The following is a 14,071-nucleotide window of genomic DNA, read 5'->3' as shown; positions in this document are numbered from 1 at the left end:
AAAAAAAAATGCTTTAAAGAAATTTTCCTTAATCTAGATCGTTTGCCTCAACACTTCATTATGATTCTTACTCCCAATTCATTTCCTTTTCTGAATGTTTGTTCTTTAAATTAATTTGAACTTTGCTGTAGTGATTATTTTCTTAATGTAACCATCTGCACTGCCTCGTACATGTTTCACTTTACGTTGTTCCCCTGCCACAGAAGGCGAAAGTCCTCTCCCAATTTGTGCTTTAAATCTCATCTCCTCCACCAATGGCACCATCAGTTTTCCCGTCTTCCATGAATCCTCAAGCTCTCCCTTTCCTCAGGGCTCCTTCTCAGTCTGTAAATAAGTTTATCAGGACTTCTTGTTCCACCTATCAGGCTTACCCAAGTTTTCTTCTTTTCTTAACAAACTTTTAGAAAGAATCAAATGCTTGATGTGATTACCATACACTCTTGCTCATTTACTATAGGACGCGTACTGGCTTATGCGTATTACATACATTGCCCAAAATAATCCTTAAAAACAGATATTGCTATTCTTTTTTTATTATTATTTGACAGAGACACAGCGAGAGAGGGAACACGAGCAGGGGGAGCAGGAGAGGGAGAAGCAGGCTTCCCGCTGAGCAGAGAGCCCGATGTGGGACTCGATCCCAGGACCCTGGGATCACGACCTGAGCCAAGGCAGACGCTTAAGGACTGAGCCACCCAGGTGCCCCCAGATGTTGCTATTTTTAAAGCCAAAGTCCTGTATCTAATAAGGAGCAGAGCCAGGATGTGAACCCTGGTCTATCTGACCCCAAACCCCATGCGTGGAATTAATATGGTATATAGCCTCCCCTAAATGGAACTATTCTTTACCTCCTGAACACTCCTGTGGTCTGTATTTTACCTTGTATTAATATTTCTATTATTACTATTTCTCCACTGTCCTATTCTAGAGACACTATCTGTCAACATCCCGAGAACAGTACTACCTGATGCATCTTTGTGAACTCTAGTAATCTGTGCTCAAAACACATTTATGAATTAAATTGGATGGAGTTGAAAGTGCACTGGAAATGGGCAAGAGTGTTGAGGTATGGGGAATGCATCTTGACATAAGGCTAAGTTTAAAGACAAGTTACAAGGAGCCTGTCACTTAGCCATTAGTACCTCTTTGTTATAATCCGGATGAGGATAAGCAACAGTAGGATGGCAGAACGAAAGCCACGACCCCAAGACTTCCAGGTGAGAGAAAAATACCTCACAGCTAGAAGCCCTCCCCTTTCTCATGATGAAGAATCCTCAGCACTCTACCTGGGTATAAAATATGGAGGCTAGCAGGGTGTGTTGGATTAAGGTCTCAAAAAACATCATTTATAGGGAAATTCTCCCCTGAATTTCTCCAGGCAGTCAGGGAACTACATCTAAGAGGAAGTCAAGGGTCTGGTCCTAACTTCCTAGGGGGAAAAGAAGGGAATCATGGGCAGGAAAGATGCTCACCTCATAAGAACTCTCTCCTAAGACCCAGATGGCTTAGACCAACTTGTTTCATTATTAGCTCCCCGGAATATGGAATAACAATTGTGAAGCTGTAGATTCACGTTGGGGAGAATAGAGAACAGGGAGCATGGGGTGGAAGGATAGCTTTTATGCTGTTGATAAAAAGACAACAGACCCCAAATGGAATCACTTGTGCTAAACCCACATCACAAAACCAAGACTTAATACTTAACTTAGTTACAGTTTCAACCTCTCTCGGGAGTGAAATCTTAAGCCTGTCAACCTGTAATTACCTGAGCAGCACTAGTGAGGTGACCTCACTGCATGATAGACCTCTGCTGTCCCCTAAAGGGAGGTGACCTTGCCACAAAGAGTCCACTCTCTGCTAGTAACTTCCTTGTCCCACCTTCTAGCTACAAAAATCTTTCATTGTGTACAGCTCTTTGGAGCTCCTATTTGTTAGATGATGCCCAATTCATGGTTCATTGAATAAAACCAATAAGATCTTTAAAATTTACTTTAAAGTTTGAATTTGGTTTTAAACACTGCTATGGAACACCTTATGTACACGAAGTTCTTTTTTTTTTTTTAAGATTTTATTTATTTTGACAGAGAGAGACAGTGAAAGAGGGAACACAAGCAGGGGGAGTGGGAGAGGGAGAAGCAGGCTTCCCGCGGAGCAGGGAGCTGGATGTGGGGCTTGATCCCAGGACTCTGGGGTCATGACCTGAGCCAAAGGCAGATGCTTAACGACTGAGCCACCCAGGCGCCCCAGACACAAACGTTCTTTTACAACTCAGACTATAGGAACATATCTTATAAAATTGTAATCTTTCTGTTTTTCTTTTCTCCACTTCCTTGTAAGTGATTTGTCCCCTGGTGAGTCAGAGGCATCCGTATTACCTTGAGATGAAGTGGAATTGTTCTAGAAGTAATAAAAATAGCAAGAAGAAACCTTTCAGACTTTCTGACTGCTTTTGGGAATCAAAATGGAATGACTGAAGGAAGCAGAACATTGAATTTATGCCGTAACAATAGAATTAAGAGTACACGGAGGAGATGACTCCATCCTTTCTCCTCCTCAAGGGGAGGAACCGGAATGGGGTGTGACCCTTTTGGGGAGACAATTTTTCCATATTTCTCTCACTTTTCTGCAAAAGCTTGTGACAACTTTCAATCTGGGCTATATTTTCAAAGATGTCTGTAGAACAAACAACCTTGAAAGAGAAATTATCTTTCCCTGGAGCAGAGGACAGATTTGTTTTCTGACCAGTACACTAAATATAATGTTTCCCTCTGGAGCAAAGGTTGGGTGTGTTGCTAGTAGCCCCTTATAAAAGTGGGGATTTCCTAAGTTTGGGGTTCCTCCGCTGTGGCACAAACCCACTTGTGTGCAGCATATACTTGAACATACCTCCGTGTGGCTCCCATGATACTTGGGGGATAAGGAGAGCCAATGTGGATGTAAAACTCATGCTGCATGCAGCTCCATGAGTAATAAAGCCCAAGAGTCTCATGTGTCTGACAGAAACTGAAACTGTAACAGGATAGTGTGCGGTTTACAAGCAGAGCAGAACCTCACACCCTTGATGGTTCTTGACTCCCCTACATCTGTGATAGGGGACAATAGGTCATGTCCTGAGAATGGAGTACTCATCAAAGAGGAACAGAGTCAGTGTTGAAAGGCTGTCAGAGACCTATGGAAAGAATTACCATGGGCCCCTTGAGAACCTGGATCTCATACAAAACATTGATTTTCACTGGAGGAAACATGACACTTCTGCTCTTTTCCTAGCAATGGCTCTCAGCCAAGAAAATTATCCCTTGCCCTGTGGGATTTTAGAAATGTCTGTAGGGAAGTTTGGGTTGTCAAGATAACAGGGCAGGGGTGGGGAAATGACTGACACACAGTGTCTGAGGACCAGGGATGCTAAATGGTCATACAAGTGGAGACTTGTCCTTCCCCAATTGCCAATAGCATCACCATCAAGAAACTCTAGTCAGGCCTTCCATCAACAGCTACCTGCCAACAGTGAGGAGTTTTCCAGAAGAAGGATGTATGCTCTTGCCTTGAGATTGTGTAAGCTCCTAGCTAAAAGTCCATGTGGATGCTCTTCCTTTTCAAAGGCCCTGAAACGTAAGAATTCCCTTTGTGGAGGTATTGACACCCAGAGTGGGGGTTGTAAAAGGGAAAGGGAAAAACCAGCCACTGGTCTTGAGTAGAACTGGACAGTGGTAAAACACTCCTTACCATTCTACCCTTTATCTGAATAGCTTATATTTTTATGGGAATAGCTCATCATTAGTAATCACTTATATCTTTTAAATGGTAAGAAACATAATCTTGACGTTAACTAGAAGCAACTTCTATTACTGTGTGAATAATAGCAGAATAGCACACCTTCACTTCAAGACATATTTATTGGACACTTGCTACATGCAGAGCATTGTGCTAGGTCCTGGAGAAATAAAAATGGCTTAGATATGATCTCTGCTCACAAAGACCTCACAACACTCCAGGGAAAACAGGCACATATACAACTACTTAGAACAAATTAGGGATGCCTGGGTGGCTCAGTTGGTTAAGCATCTGCCTTTGGCTCAGGTCATGAACCCAGAGTCCTGAGATCGAGTTCTGCATTGGGCTCCCTGCTCAGCGGGGAGTTTTCTTCTCCTTCTCCCTCTGCCCCTCCCCCCTGTTGGTGCACATACTCTTTCTCTCCCTCAAAAGAATAAATAAAATCTTTTCTAAAAAAAGAATTAAACCAGATGCAGAAACCTATTTTTGCATAAATATTTTATTATTGATATTGAGTATCAATGATCCACAAAAAGCCACAGAAGACTATTGTGGAATGTACAGACTACTGTTAGTAGGATGTCAATATTTGCATTCTAGTACAATGCTCTTTTTGTAGGAATCACAGAGAAAGTGATGCAGCTCTCCATAATGATACAGTAAAAGTAGCATTCCAAATGAAAATATAAGAATCAGAATAATTCAGCCTGAGCTGGTAGGAAGAGGAGATGATTGGTTGTAAAAGAAGGGAATGCCACCCGTTTCTATTCTCCCTTCTTAAGGACGTGTGTGGAGAAAAGCCAGAGCTGGATTGTGGCCAGGATATTTCCTGTAGCACAATGTCCACCCCTGAATATAGTGGCAGGTAATATCTCCTAGAGATCCTAGCAATTCCTAGAATCCCAAAGGTTTTTTCTTTCCATTTCAACTTAATTGTGGATATTTATCACTTCTTCTCCCTTGGTATGAAACTGTAAGGTTTCTCAATAACATATGCTGAAAGTGGGAATGCATCTTCTTTTCAGGAAAAAGACAAATTTTAAGCCCAAATCTCTATTACGTATAATGAACTATAGTAAAAATAAGCAGAGTCTCTTTCAAATAAAAACATTTATTGATAAAAGGTAATTAGCAGGCACCTGGGTGGCTCAGTCGTTAAGCGTCTGCCTTCGGCTCAGGTCATGATCCCAGGGTCCTGGGATCGAGTCCCACACCGGGCTCCCTGCTCAGCGGGAAGCCTGCTTCTCCCTCTCCCACTCCCCCTGCTTGTGTTCCTGCTCTCGCTATCTCTCTCTCTGTCAAATAAATAAATAAAATCTTAAAAAAAAAAAAAAGGTAATTAGCATACAAGTTTTAAAGAGAAGCTTAAAAGAAATGTAATTTAGAAGGTCATCATCTCTTCTGACTCTGCGGTGTTTCTGTAATTCTTACAAATAGGTGCAGTGCTCTACATCAGTGTTTATGGGTTTACAGAGTAGAAAAAAGACTCCAAAAATACGCACATAAGTCACATTTGTCCCAGAGGTCAATCTACTTATATGTAAATCTGGAAATGTAGAATAAAATCACTATAAATTGACAAATAAGTGGAGGGGGAAAAGGTTTAGCCATAACCATGATTGAATTTTTCTAACAAGAAGCTTCATCTGTAGTTTTAAAATAGCCAGACACCTGAAAGAACAAGAAAATGTTATCACGAAATAGAAAGTGAAGACTATACAAGCAACACAATGACCCTTTTGTTTTTGTTTTTTTTAAGATTAATTTATTTGAGAGAGAGTACAGGAGGAGAGGCAGAGGGAAACAGAGAGGGATTTTAGTTTTTTTAAGGTTATTTATTTATTTATTTGACAGAGAGAGAGCGAGCAAGAGAGGGAACATAACCAGGGGCAGTGGAGAGGGAGAAGCAGGCTCCCCGCCGAGCAGGGATCTAGATGTGGGACTCGATCCCTGGGATCATGACCTGAGCCAAAGGCAGACGCTTAATGGACTGAGCCACCCAGGTGCCCCTAGAGATCAGTTTCTGCAATTTATAAATGAAGAAACCAAGGCTTACAACCAACTTGTATGCAATTCTGTCTCATACTGAAGCAGGTACTGTGGTATTTTTTTTTTTAATTTTATTTTATTATGTTATGTTAGTCACCATACGCTACATCATTAGTTTTTGATGTAATGTTCCATGATTCATTGTTTGCATATAACACCCAGTGCTCCATGCAGAACGTGCCCTCTTTAATACCCATCACTAGGCTAATCCATTCCCCCACCCCCCTCCCCTCTAGAACCCTCAGTTTGTTTTTCAGAGTCCATCGTCTCTCATGGTTTGTCTCCCCCTCTGATTCCCCCTCTTCATTTTTCCCTTCCTACTTTTTTTTTTTTTAACATATAATGTATTACTTGTTTCAGAGGTACAGGTCTATGATTCATCAGTCTTACACAATTCACAGCGCTCACCATAGTACATACCCTCCCCAGTGTCCATCACCCAGCCACGCCATCCCTCCCACCCCCCACCACACCAGCAACCCTCAGTTTGTTTCCTGAGATTAAGAGTCTCTTATGGTTTGTCTCCCTCTCTGGTTTCATCTGGTTTCATTTTTCCCTCCCTTCCCCTATGATCCTCTGCCTTGTTTCTCAAATTCCTTCTATCAGTGAGATCATATGATACTTGTCTTTCTCTGATTGACTTATTTCGCTCAGCATAATACCCTCTAGTTCCATCCACGTTGTTGCAAATGGCAAGATTTCGGGGGTTTTGATGGCTGTGTAATATTCCATTGTAGTATTAACAACTGTTCTGTTTTAGTGTCTAATAGCCTAGGGCCTAAGTGTGAATAATAGTCAAGGGAACCCTTCATTAACATCTTTCTGTTTTTTCTGTCTTATTTCTCATTGTAGGAGCTGTGAAGTGCATGTGCCACGTGGTAAATTGTATCTTCCTGTTAGAATAAGAAACATTATTTTAAAAAATCATCACATTTAGGGGCGCCTGGGTGGCTCAGTCGGTTGAGCGACTGCCTTCGGCTCAGGTCATGATCCTGGAGTCCTGGGATCGAGTCCCGCATCGGGCTCCCGGCTCGGCGGGGAGCCTGCTTCTCCCTCTGACCCTCCCCCCTCTCATGCTGTTTCTCTCTCACTCGTTCTCTAATAAATAAATAAAATCTTTAAAAAAAAATCACATTTAAGAAGGAACTAATAATCAAAACCCTTTCACATGCACAATAAAGTGCAACAAGGGTATACCTCCTCAGAATTCCATCCCTAGCTTGTGGAAGAATGTGAGTAGATTTTATTTTTTATTTTTTTATTTTTTAAAGATTTATTTATTTATTTGAGAGAGAGAGCAAGAGAGCACAAGCAGGGGGAGCAGCAGAGGGAGAGGGAGAGATGCGGGCTCCCTGCTGAGCAGGGAGACGAACACAGAACTCAATCCCAGGACCCTGGGATCATGACCTGAGCCGAAGGCAGACGCTTAACTAATTGAGCCATGCAGGTGCCCCTGGGAGTAGATTTTAATTATGATTCAGTTCCCTTTATTATTGAGCCAAACAAAAAGCTAATAGACTAGAATCACAATGTATTTTCTTGGAATACAGCATACCTGGTTTATTTTAATGGTAAATATTTATTTGATAGGAAAGCTAAGGTAATAAGAATAAGACTAGGGGCAACTGGGGCACATATTGCATGGAGCACTGGGTGTTATAGGCAAACAATGAATCATGGAACACTACATCAAAAACTAATGATGTACTATATGGTGACTAACATAATTAAAAAAAAGAAAAAAAATCATAAGTTGTCTTTTTTTTTTTTTAAGTCCCAACATGGGGCTTGAACTCATGACCCTGAGATCAAGACCTGAGTTGAGATCAAGAGTCAGACACCTAACCAACTGAGTCACCCAGGTGCCCAAATTATTATTTCTTTTTAAAACTACACGATGAAATACAAGAACCAAATCCAAATATTAATAGTGATGAATATCATCAGAACTGAGCACATGTTTCTATGAGAAAATAAAATCATTTTTCCAATAAATACTTTCAAAATCTCTTTATGACTGAGTTGTATAATTGGACAGATCCTGGGGATAAAGGAATAACTTACCTGTGTTCAGAGGAAACATTCAGCCTTTGAGGTAATTAGGAAAGGAGTTTTTCTGCTCTTCATAATCTGCAAATGCAGAAGCAAGAAGTTCTGATTGGAAAGAGAGAGGTCTAGGATTCTCATTCATGAAGAAAGTGTTTGGAAACCTCCCGAGATCAAGACCTCTTCTCTTAAAATATGCCTGAAGGGTTCTGAAAAACTGAAGAGAGAAAGAAAGTGTTCAATGCTATAGGTAAATTAAACATAAAAAATACTCAGAGACAGATATTTTCCCCTCTCTTTCCGTCTGTGAATTGACTTAAGGGCTAATCTAGGAGACAGGAGGTGGAAAACCCAGAAATAGAAATACATATTTTTACTACTTCTCCTTCTTCCCCTCAGATGTGGGAATCAAAGGCAGAAGAAAAATTATTAAATTTCTTTACTACTTACAGGCCATTGACAAATCCTTGAAACAGGCAGAGTGACATTCCTCTAGGGACGCAGCTGCCTCAATGTTGATACTTTGCTAAGGGCAAAAGCAATCTTAGCCCAACCCCCAGGATTCTGTAAGTCTACTTTAATGTATAAAAATTCCTTTGGAAACTTCCTTTATCTCTACCTCCCAAGATACATGTCAGCAATCATACCCCAAGTATATGACCCACCAATATACATCTAAAGGGTCTCAGGACTCAGGTTTTATTAGACAGTAATAAATGACCTTTTCCCAACAATAGTTAGCCCCCTCAAGATCCTGGAAACCTTGCTTCCAAAGATCCTTAGAGACTTATCCTATCCTTAGTCCCCTCCCGCCTTGAAAGTATATAATGGGCCACTCCTCACGACCCCAGTGCAGCTCTTTCGGCCCACGGGTCCTGTCCCTGTGCTTTAATAAAATCACTTTTTGCACCAAAGGTATCTCAAGAATTCTTGTCTGTCGGCTTTGAACCCTAACATTCTTTCCTACATCACCCTCCACTGTTCTTTACCTGCCTTCTTTCTGACATTTCAACCCTAAACAAGATAATTTAGCATTCTTGGTGGAGATTGAGAGAGGAGTATCAATTATTTAATAGCATCACAGTCAGAGGGTTTGTTGTAAACCACCTCTGAACCACTTAGGTCAGAGATTAAAATGAATTTCACAGTGATCAGAGCTCCATGCCTCCTCTCTGACTGAAAGTGAGATCCCAGGCATTGTCTTCTACACCAGAGCTTTTAGATGCAGTTTTGCAGCTTTCCTTTAGGAAATGGATACACAGAAGCTTGCAAAGGGCTACTTGGTTGTTTGAACCCTATATTGTTAAATTTTACATCAGTTTCCATAAGGAAATAGTATTTTGAAATAGTAATGTCAGCATGTTTATTGTATTTGGCATATTTTTAAAAGAGAATTTTTGCTGATGTTTTTAATTCTATTTCCTAGATAACTTTATGTTGAAAATAATGCCTGGGTGGGGGGGAAGGGCATACTGGCTGGCTCAGTCAGTAGAAGGTGCAACTCTTGGTCTTGGGGTTGTGGGTTCAAGCCCCACATTGCATATAGAGATTACTTAAAAATAAATCTTAAAAAAAAAAGCAAGAAAATAATGCCTGGTAAATTGATAAGAATGTAGGTCAATTTTCAGTCTTTGCAATTGAGCTTTGCATATGTTGGTCATATGAGAATCTGTTTTATTATCAATCTGAACTGTGCAAAAATAATTTCCCCGCTGTGCTCTTGATTTTGTGTATCTATGAGAAATCCAGTCTATAAAGCCAATGTGTATGTAAGATCATTTACAAATGTAATGTGTTGTATAACAAATCTAAATTTGTTTCTCCTTACAGAAACAGATGCAAATTGGCCAGAAGAACAATAGGATACCAGCCACGAGACTAGCAAAGCCCTTGACCAGTCCTGTTAAGGAATCTTCTTGGCACTTGGTAGCCTCCTCTCCACTGCGCTCTAGCAGAGGGCAGTCCAGAGACGTGCTAATTTCACCCTGTAGCCCAGCATGTCCCAGTGTATGCTCTTACCAGATCTCGGTTTCTGGGGTTGTTGAGTGACTTCCATTTCTCTTCATTTCTCAACGTGGCTCCATGCACAAGCCCAAATAGCACCAGGGCAACGCACAGCAGCAGGAATGCTTTGGGCATGGTGGAACGAAGCTGAGCAGAAGGAAGGATCGGGGAGATGTTGATGGTTAGAGAAGAAAGAAAGAGAAAAAAGAAAAAAGAAAAAAGAAGGAGGATGGGGAGGAAGAAGGTAAAAGAAGGGAGGGGAGGAGAGAAGGGAGGGCAAAAGTGGAAAAGAGAAAGAGGAAATTTTTTTTAAAAGATTTTATTTATTTATTTGACAGAGAGAGACACAGCGAGAGAGGGAACACAAGCAGGGGGAGTGGGAGAGGGAGAAGCAGGTTTCCCACCAAGCAGGGAGCCCGATGCGGGGCTCGATCCCAGGACCCTGGGATCATGACCTGAGCCGAAGGCAGACGCTTAAAGACTGAGCCACCCAGGCGCCCCAAAGAGGAAATATTTTTAAAGAGAGACAAGGAGGAAGAAACAGTATATTGGTTTCCCTGAATTTCACAGCCCTCTTTTCTCCACATTCATTTGCAAATAAAGACTCCCCCCAAATCCAGTTGATTACCTCAAAGAGGTCCATGATGATGAGAACATTATACAGTGATAAGCAAAGCAATTATGAATACAGCCTAAAGAGTCTGAGTATGCCTTTTCATCTTTGAAAAAAATGCACTTTGTTGTCTCCAAAGAAAGAGCAATTCTTTTTTTTTTTTAACTTTTTTTTTAAAGGCTTTATTTATTTATTTGACAGAGAGAGACAGTGAAAGCAGGAACACAAGCAGGGGGAAGTGGGGAGGGAGAAGCAGGCTTCCCGCCGAGCAGGGAGCCTGATGCGATGTGGGGCTTGATCCCAGGACCCTGGGATCATGACCTGAGCCGAAGGCAGATGCTTAACTACTGAGCCACCCAGGCGCCCCAGAAACAGCAATTCTTAAAAAACAAAACCAAAAAAACCTTGAAGTACTTAAGTATTAAGACAGCACTCTTGATAAATGAAGAAAGACAAGGAGGAGGAGGAGGCGAAAAAAGAAAAGAAAACATATACCCAAACTAAGAAATATACTGTACACACACGTCTGAGACAGACACACAACACACCAGCATAAGTATAGATTGTCTCCCACCCCAATGTGTGAAATGGAAATGAAACACACAGGAAAGGCTGATAAAGCTTACCAGGAGTTGGACTTTGGCTGGCCCTGGTTGGCTACCCTGTTTACAATCTGCAAGGCAATTCGTGGCTACTTGTAACCAGTGGACCGGCTGCAGGTGGGAGTCAATGACGTGAGCAGGGGGAGTGGAAAAATAATGATTCCATTTTCATCCATGGCACCAAAGATCCTTGAGAATCACATCTTTAAGCTTCCTCAGGGGTGATAGTGAACTTATTTGTCTTCTAAATACAGCAGCCACTCCTCTAACCTGTGAACATTTTATGTGGTTTTTATGAAACACACAAAGAACTTCTACATAGCAAAGTGGCTTTTTACCTTTTCACTCTTAAGAGAAGGGTATACACAGCAGCTGACAATATGATGATGATTACCTACCTAATAGAATGCTCCTTTGGAGATACCAGCTTTTCAAATTAACATCATTTTTTGAACAGGAAATTCTATTGCAAGGGATAAAATTGTTCTTTGTGACCTACACCTTATATTTCTTCTGAGAATCTCAAAAAGCTTTACAGGTTTTAAATAGCAGCATGGTTTATCATAAAAACCCCTTCAAAATAGAGCAAAAAGAGAGCACGTGTTTCTTGGAAAAAAGAAACGTTGCTATACCTATCACATCTCCTTGCTGCATAATATGCCATCCAAAGAAAATGGGTGGAGAAATGGGACTTGATTTGTGAAATTGCTTCCAATGCAATAATTCAGAACAATTCAGGACAAGGTCTTTGTGAGAAGGCTAGTAATCTGGACTAGAAATTAGAATACCTGGCTATGGTCTGTCTTGCTGTATTGACTCTGGGCAAGTCACTATGACCTTCATTTGTTCATTCCTTTCTTCGTCAATGCAGCAAACTTTTTTTTTTTAAGATTTATTTATTTATTTGAGGGAGAGAGAGAGTGTGTGAGGGTTAGGTTCCAGGCCACCACAATAAACTGAATATCACAAACAAGACAGTCAAATGAATTTTTTGGTTTTCCAGTGCATATAAAAGTTATGGTTGCACTATACTACCATATATTAAGTGTGCAAGATCATTATGTCTAAAAAAAAAGTACCTACCTTAATTTAAAAGTGCTTTATTGCTAAAAAAACAAGCAAAAACAAAACAAACAAACAAAAACAAAACAGCTAACCATCAGCTGAGCTTTCAGTGAGTCACCATGTTTTTGCTGGTGGAAGGTCTTGCCGTGATGTTGGTGGCTGCTGACTGATCAGGGTGGTGGTTGCTGGAGGTTGGGGTGGCAGGGGCAGTTTCTTAAAATAAGATAAAAGTGAAGTTTATCACATCAATTGACTCTTCCTTTCATGAACGATTTCTCTATAGTAAGCAATGCTATTTGATAGCATTTTACCCACTTCTCAAGTTTTATCATCAGATTGTAAATCAGTCCCATCTTCAGGTTCCACTTCTAGTTCTAGTTCTCTTGCCATTTCCACCACATCTACAGTAATTTCCTCCACTAAAGTCTTGAACCCCTCAAAGTCATCCATGAGAGTTGGGATCAACTTCTTCCAAACCCCTGCAATTGTTGACATTTTAACCTCTTCCCATGAATCACGAATGTCCTTAATGGCATCTAGAATGGTGAGTCCTTTCCAAAAGGTTTTCCATTTATTTTGCCCAGATCCATCAGAGAAATCACTATCTATGGCAGCTATAGCCTTATGAAATGTATTTCCTTGACCCAAGGGCAGCAGAATGGAAGTTGTGTTTGTAGGCAGGAAAACAACATTAATCTTATTGTACATCTCTATCAGAGCTCTTGGGAGACCAAGTACTTTGTCAATGAGCAGTAATATTTTGAAAGGAATCTTTTTTTCTGAGCAATAGGTCTCAACAGTGGGCTTAAAATATCCAGTAAGCCATGTTATAAACAGATGTGTTGTCATCAAGCTTTGTTGTTCCATTTATAGAGCACGGGCAGAGTAGATTTAGCATAATTTTTAAAGGCCCTGGGATTTCCAGGATGGTCAATGAGCATTGGCTTCCATTTAAATTCACCAGCTGCATTAGACCCTAACAAGAGAGTTAGCCTGTCCTTTGAATCTTTGAAACCAGACATTGACTTCTAGTATCTAGCTATGAAAGTCCCAGATGACATCTTCTTCTTATTGAAGGCTGTTTTGTCTACATTGAAAATCTGTTGTTTAGTGTAGCACCTTCATTAATTATCTTTGCTGGATCTTCTGGACAGTTTGCAGTTTCTACAATAGTTCTTGCTGCTTTGCCTTGCAGTTTTATGTACTAGAGGTGGCTTCTTCCCTAAAACTTCATGAAGTAAACACTGCAAGCTTCAAATCTCTTATTCAGCTTCTTCACCTCTCTCAGCCTTTATAAAATTGAAGAGAATTAGGGTCTTGCTCTAGATTAGGCTTTGCCTTAAGGGAATGTTGTGGCTGGTTTGATCTTCTATCCAGACCACTAAAACTTCCTCCATATCAGTAAGGCTATTTTGTTTTCTTATCATTTGTGTGTTCACTCAAGTAATTGTTTGTTTGTTTGTTTGTTACAGATTTTATTTATTCATTTGAGACACAGAGATACAGACAGAAAGAGAGAGCATGAGCAGGGGGAGAGGCAGGCTCCCTGCTGAGCCAGGAGCCCCATGTGGAGCTCAATCCCAGGACCCTGGGATCATGACCTGAGCTGAAGGCAGACACTTAATGACTGAGCCACCCAGGCGCCCCTGGAGTAATAGTTCTAATTTCCTTCAAGAACTTTTCTTTTGCCTTCACAACTTGGCTAACTGGCACAGGAAACCTAGCTTTTGGCCTATCTCAGCTTTCAACATGCCTTCTTCACTAAACTTAATCATTTTTAGCTTTTGATTTCTTTTCTTTCTTTCCTTCCTTCCTTCCTTCCTTCCTTCCTTCCTTCCTTCCTTCCTTCCTTCCTTCCTTCCTTAGTTTCTTCCTTTCTCTCTGGAGAGATAGAGCAAGAGTGAGAGCAAGGGGAGGGGTA

At 40.9% G+C, this 14,071-nt stretch overlaps 1 protein-coding gene across 1 annotated transcript in view; it reads right to left on the bottom strand.

Moving 5' to 3' along the window:
* Positions 1 to 10,070, bottom strand: part of CUNH2orf66 (chromosome unknown C2orf66 homolog) — a 10,307-nt gene extending 237 nt beyond the window's left edge. The window contains exons 1-2 of the mRNA XM_035007487.1: positions 9,886 to 10,070; positions 7,885 to 8,083 (exon numbers count right to left, since the gene is read on the bottom strand). Coding sequence (XP_034863378.1) covers positions 7,904 to 8,083; positions 9,886 to 10,005 — 300 coding nt within the window. The 5' untranslated portion in view covers positions 10,006 to 10,070 and the 3' untranslated portion in view covers positions 7,885 to 7,903. The remainder of the gene's footprint in view (positions 1 to 7,884; positions 8,084 to 9,885) is intronic.
* Between the last annotated feature and the right edge of the window lie 4,001 nt (positions 10,071 to 14,071).

Source organism: Mirounga leonina, unplaced genomic scaffold (assembly GCF_011800145.1).
Source record: "Mirounga leonina isolate KUSES-001 unplaced genomic scaffold, KU_Mleo_1.0 Mir_151, whole genome shotgun sequence".
NCBI lineage: Eukaryota > Metazoa > Chordata > Mammalia > Carnivora > Phocidae > Mirounga > Mirounga leonina.
Note: the sequence above shows the minus strand (reverse complement) of the source record. Positions and strands in the feature narration are given on the sequence as shown.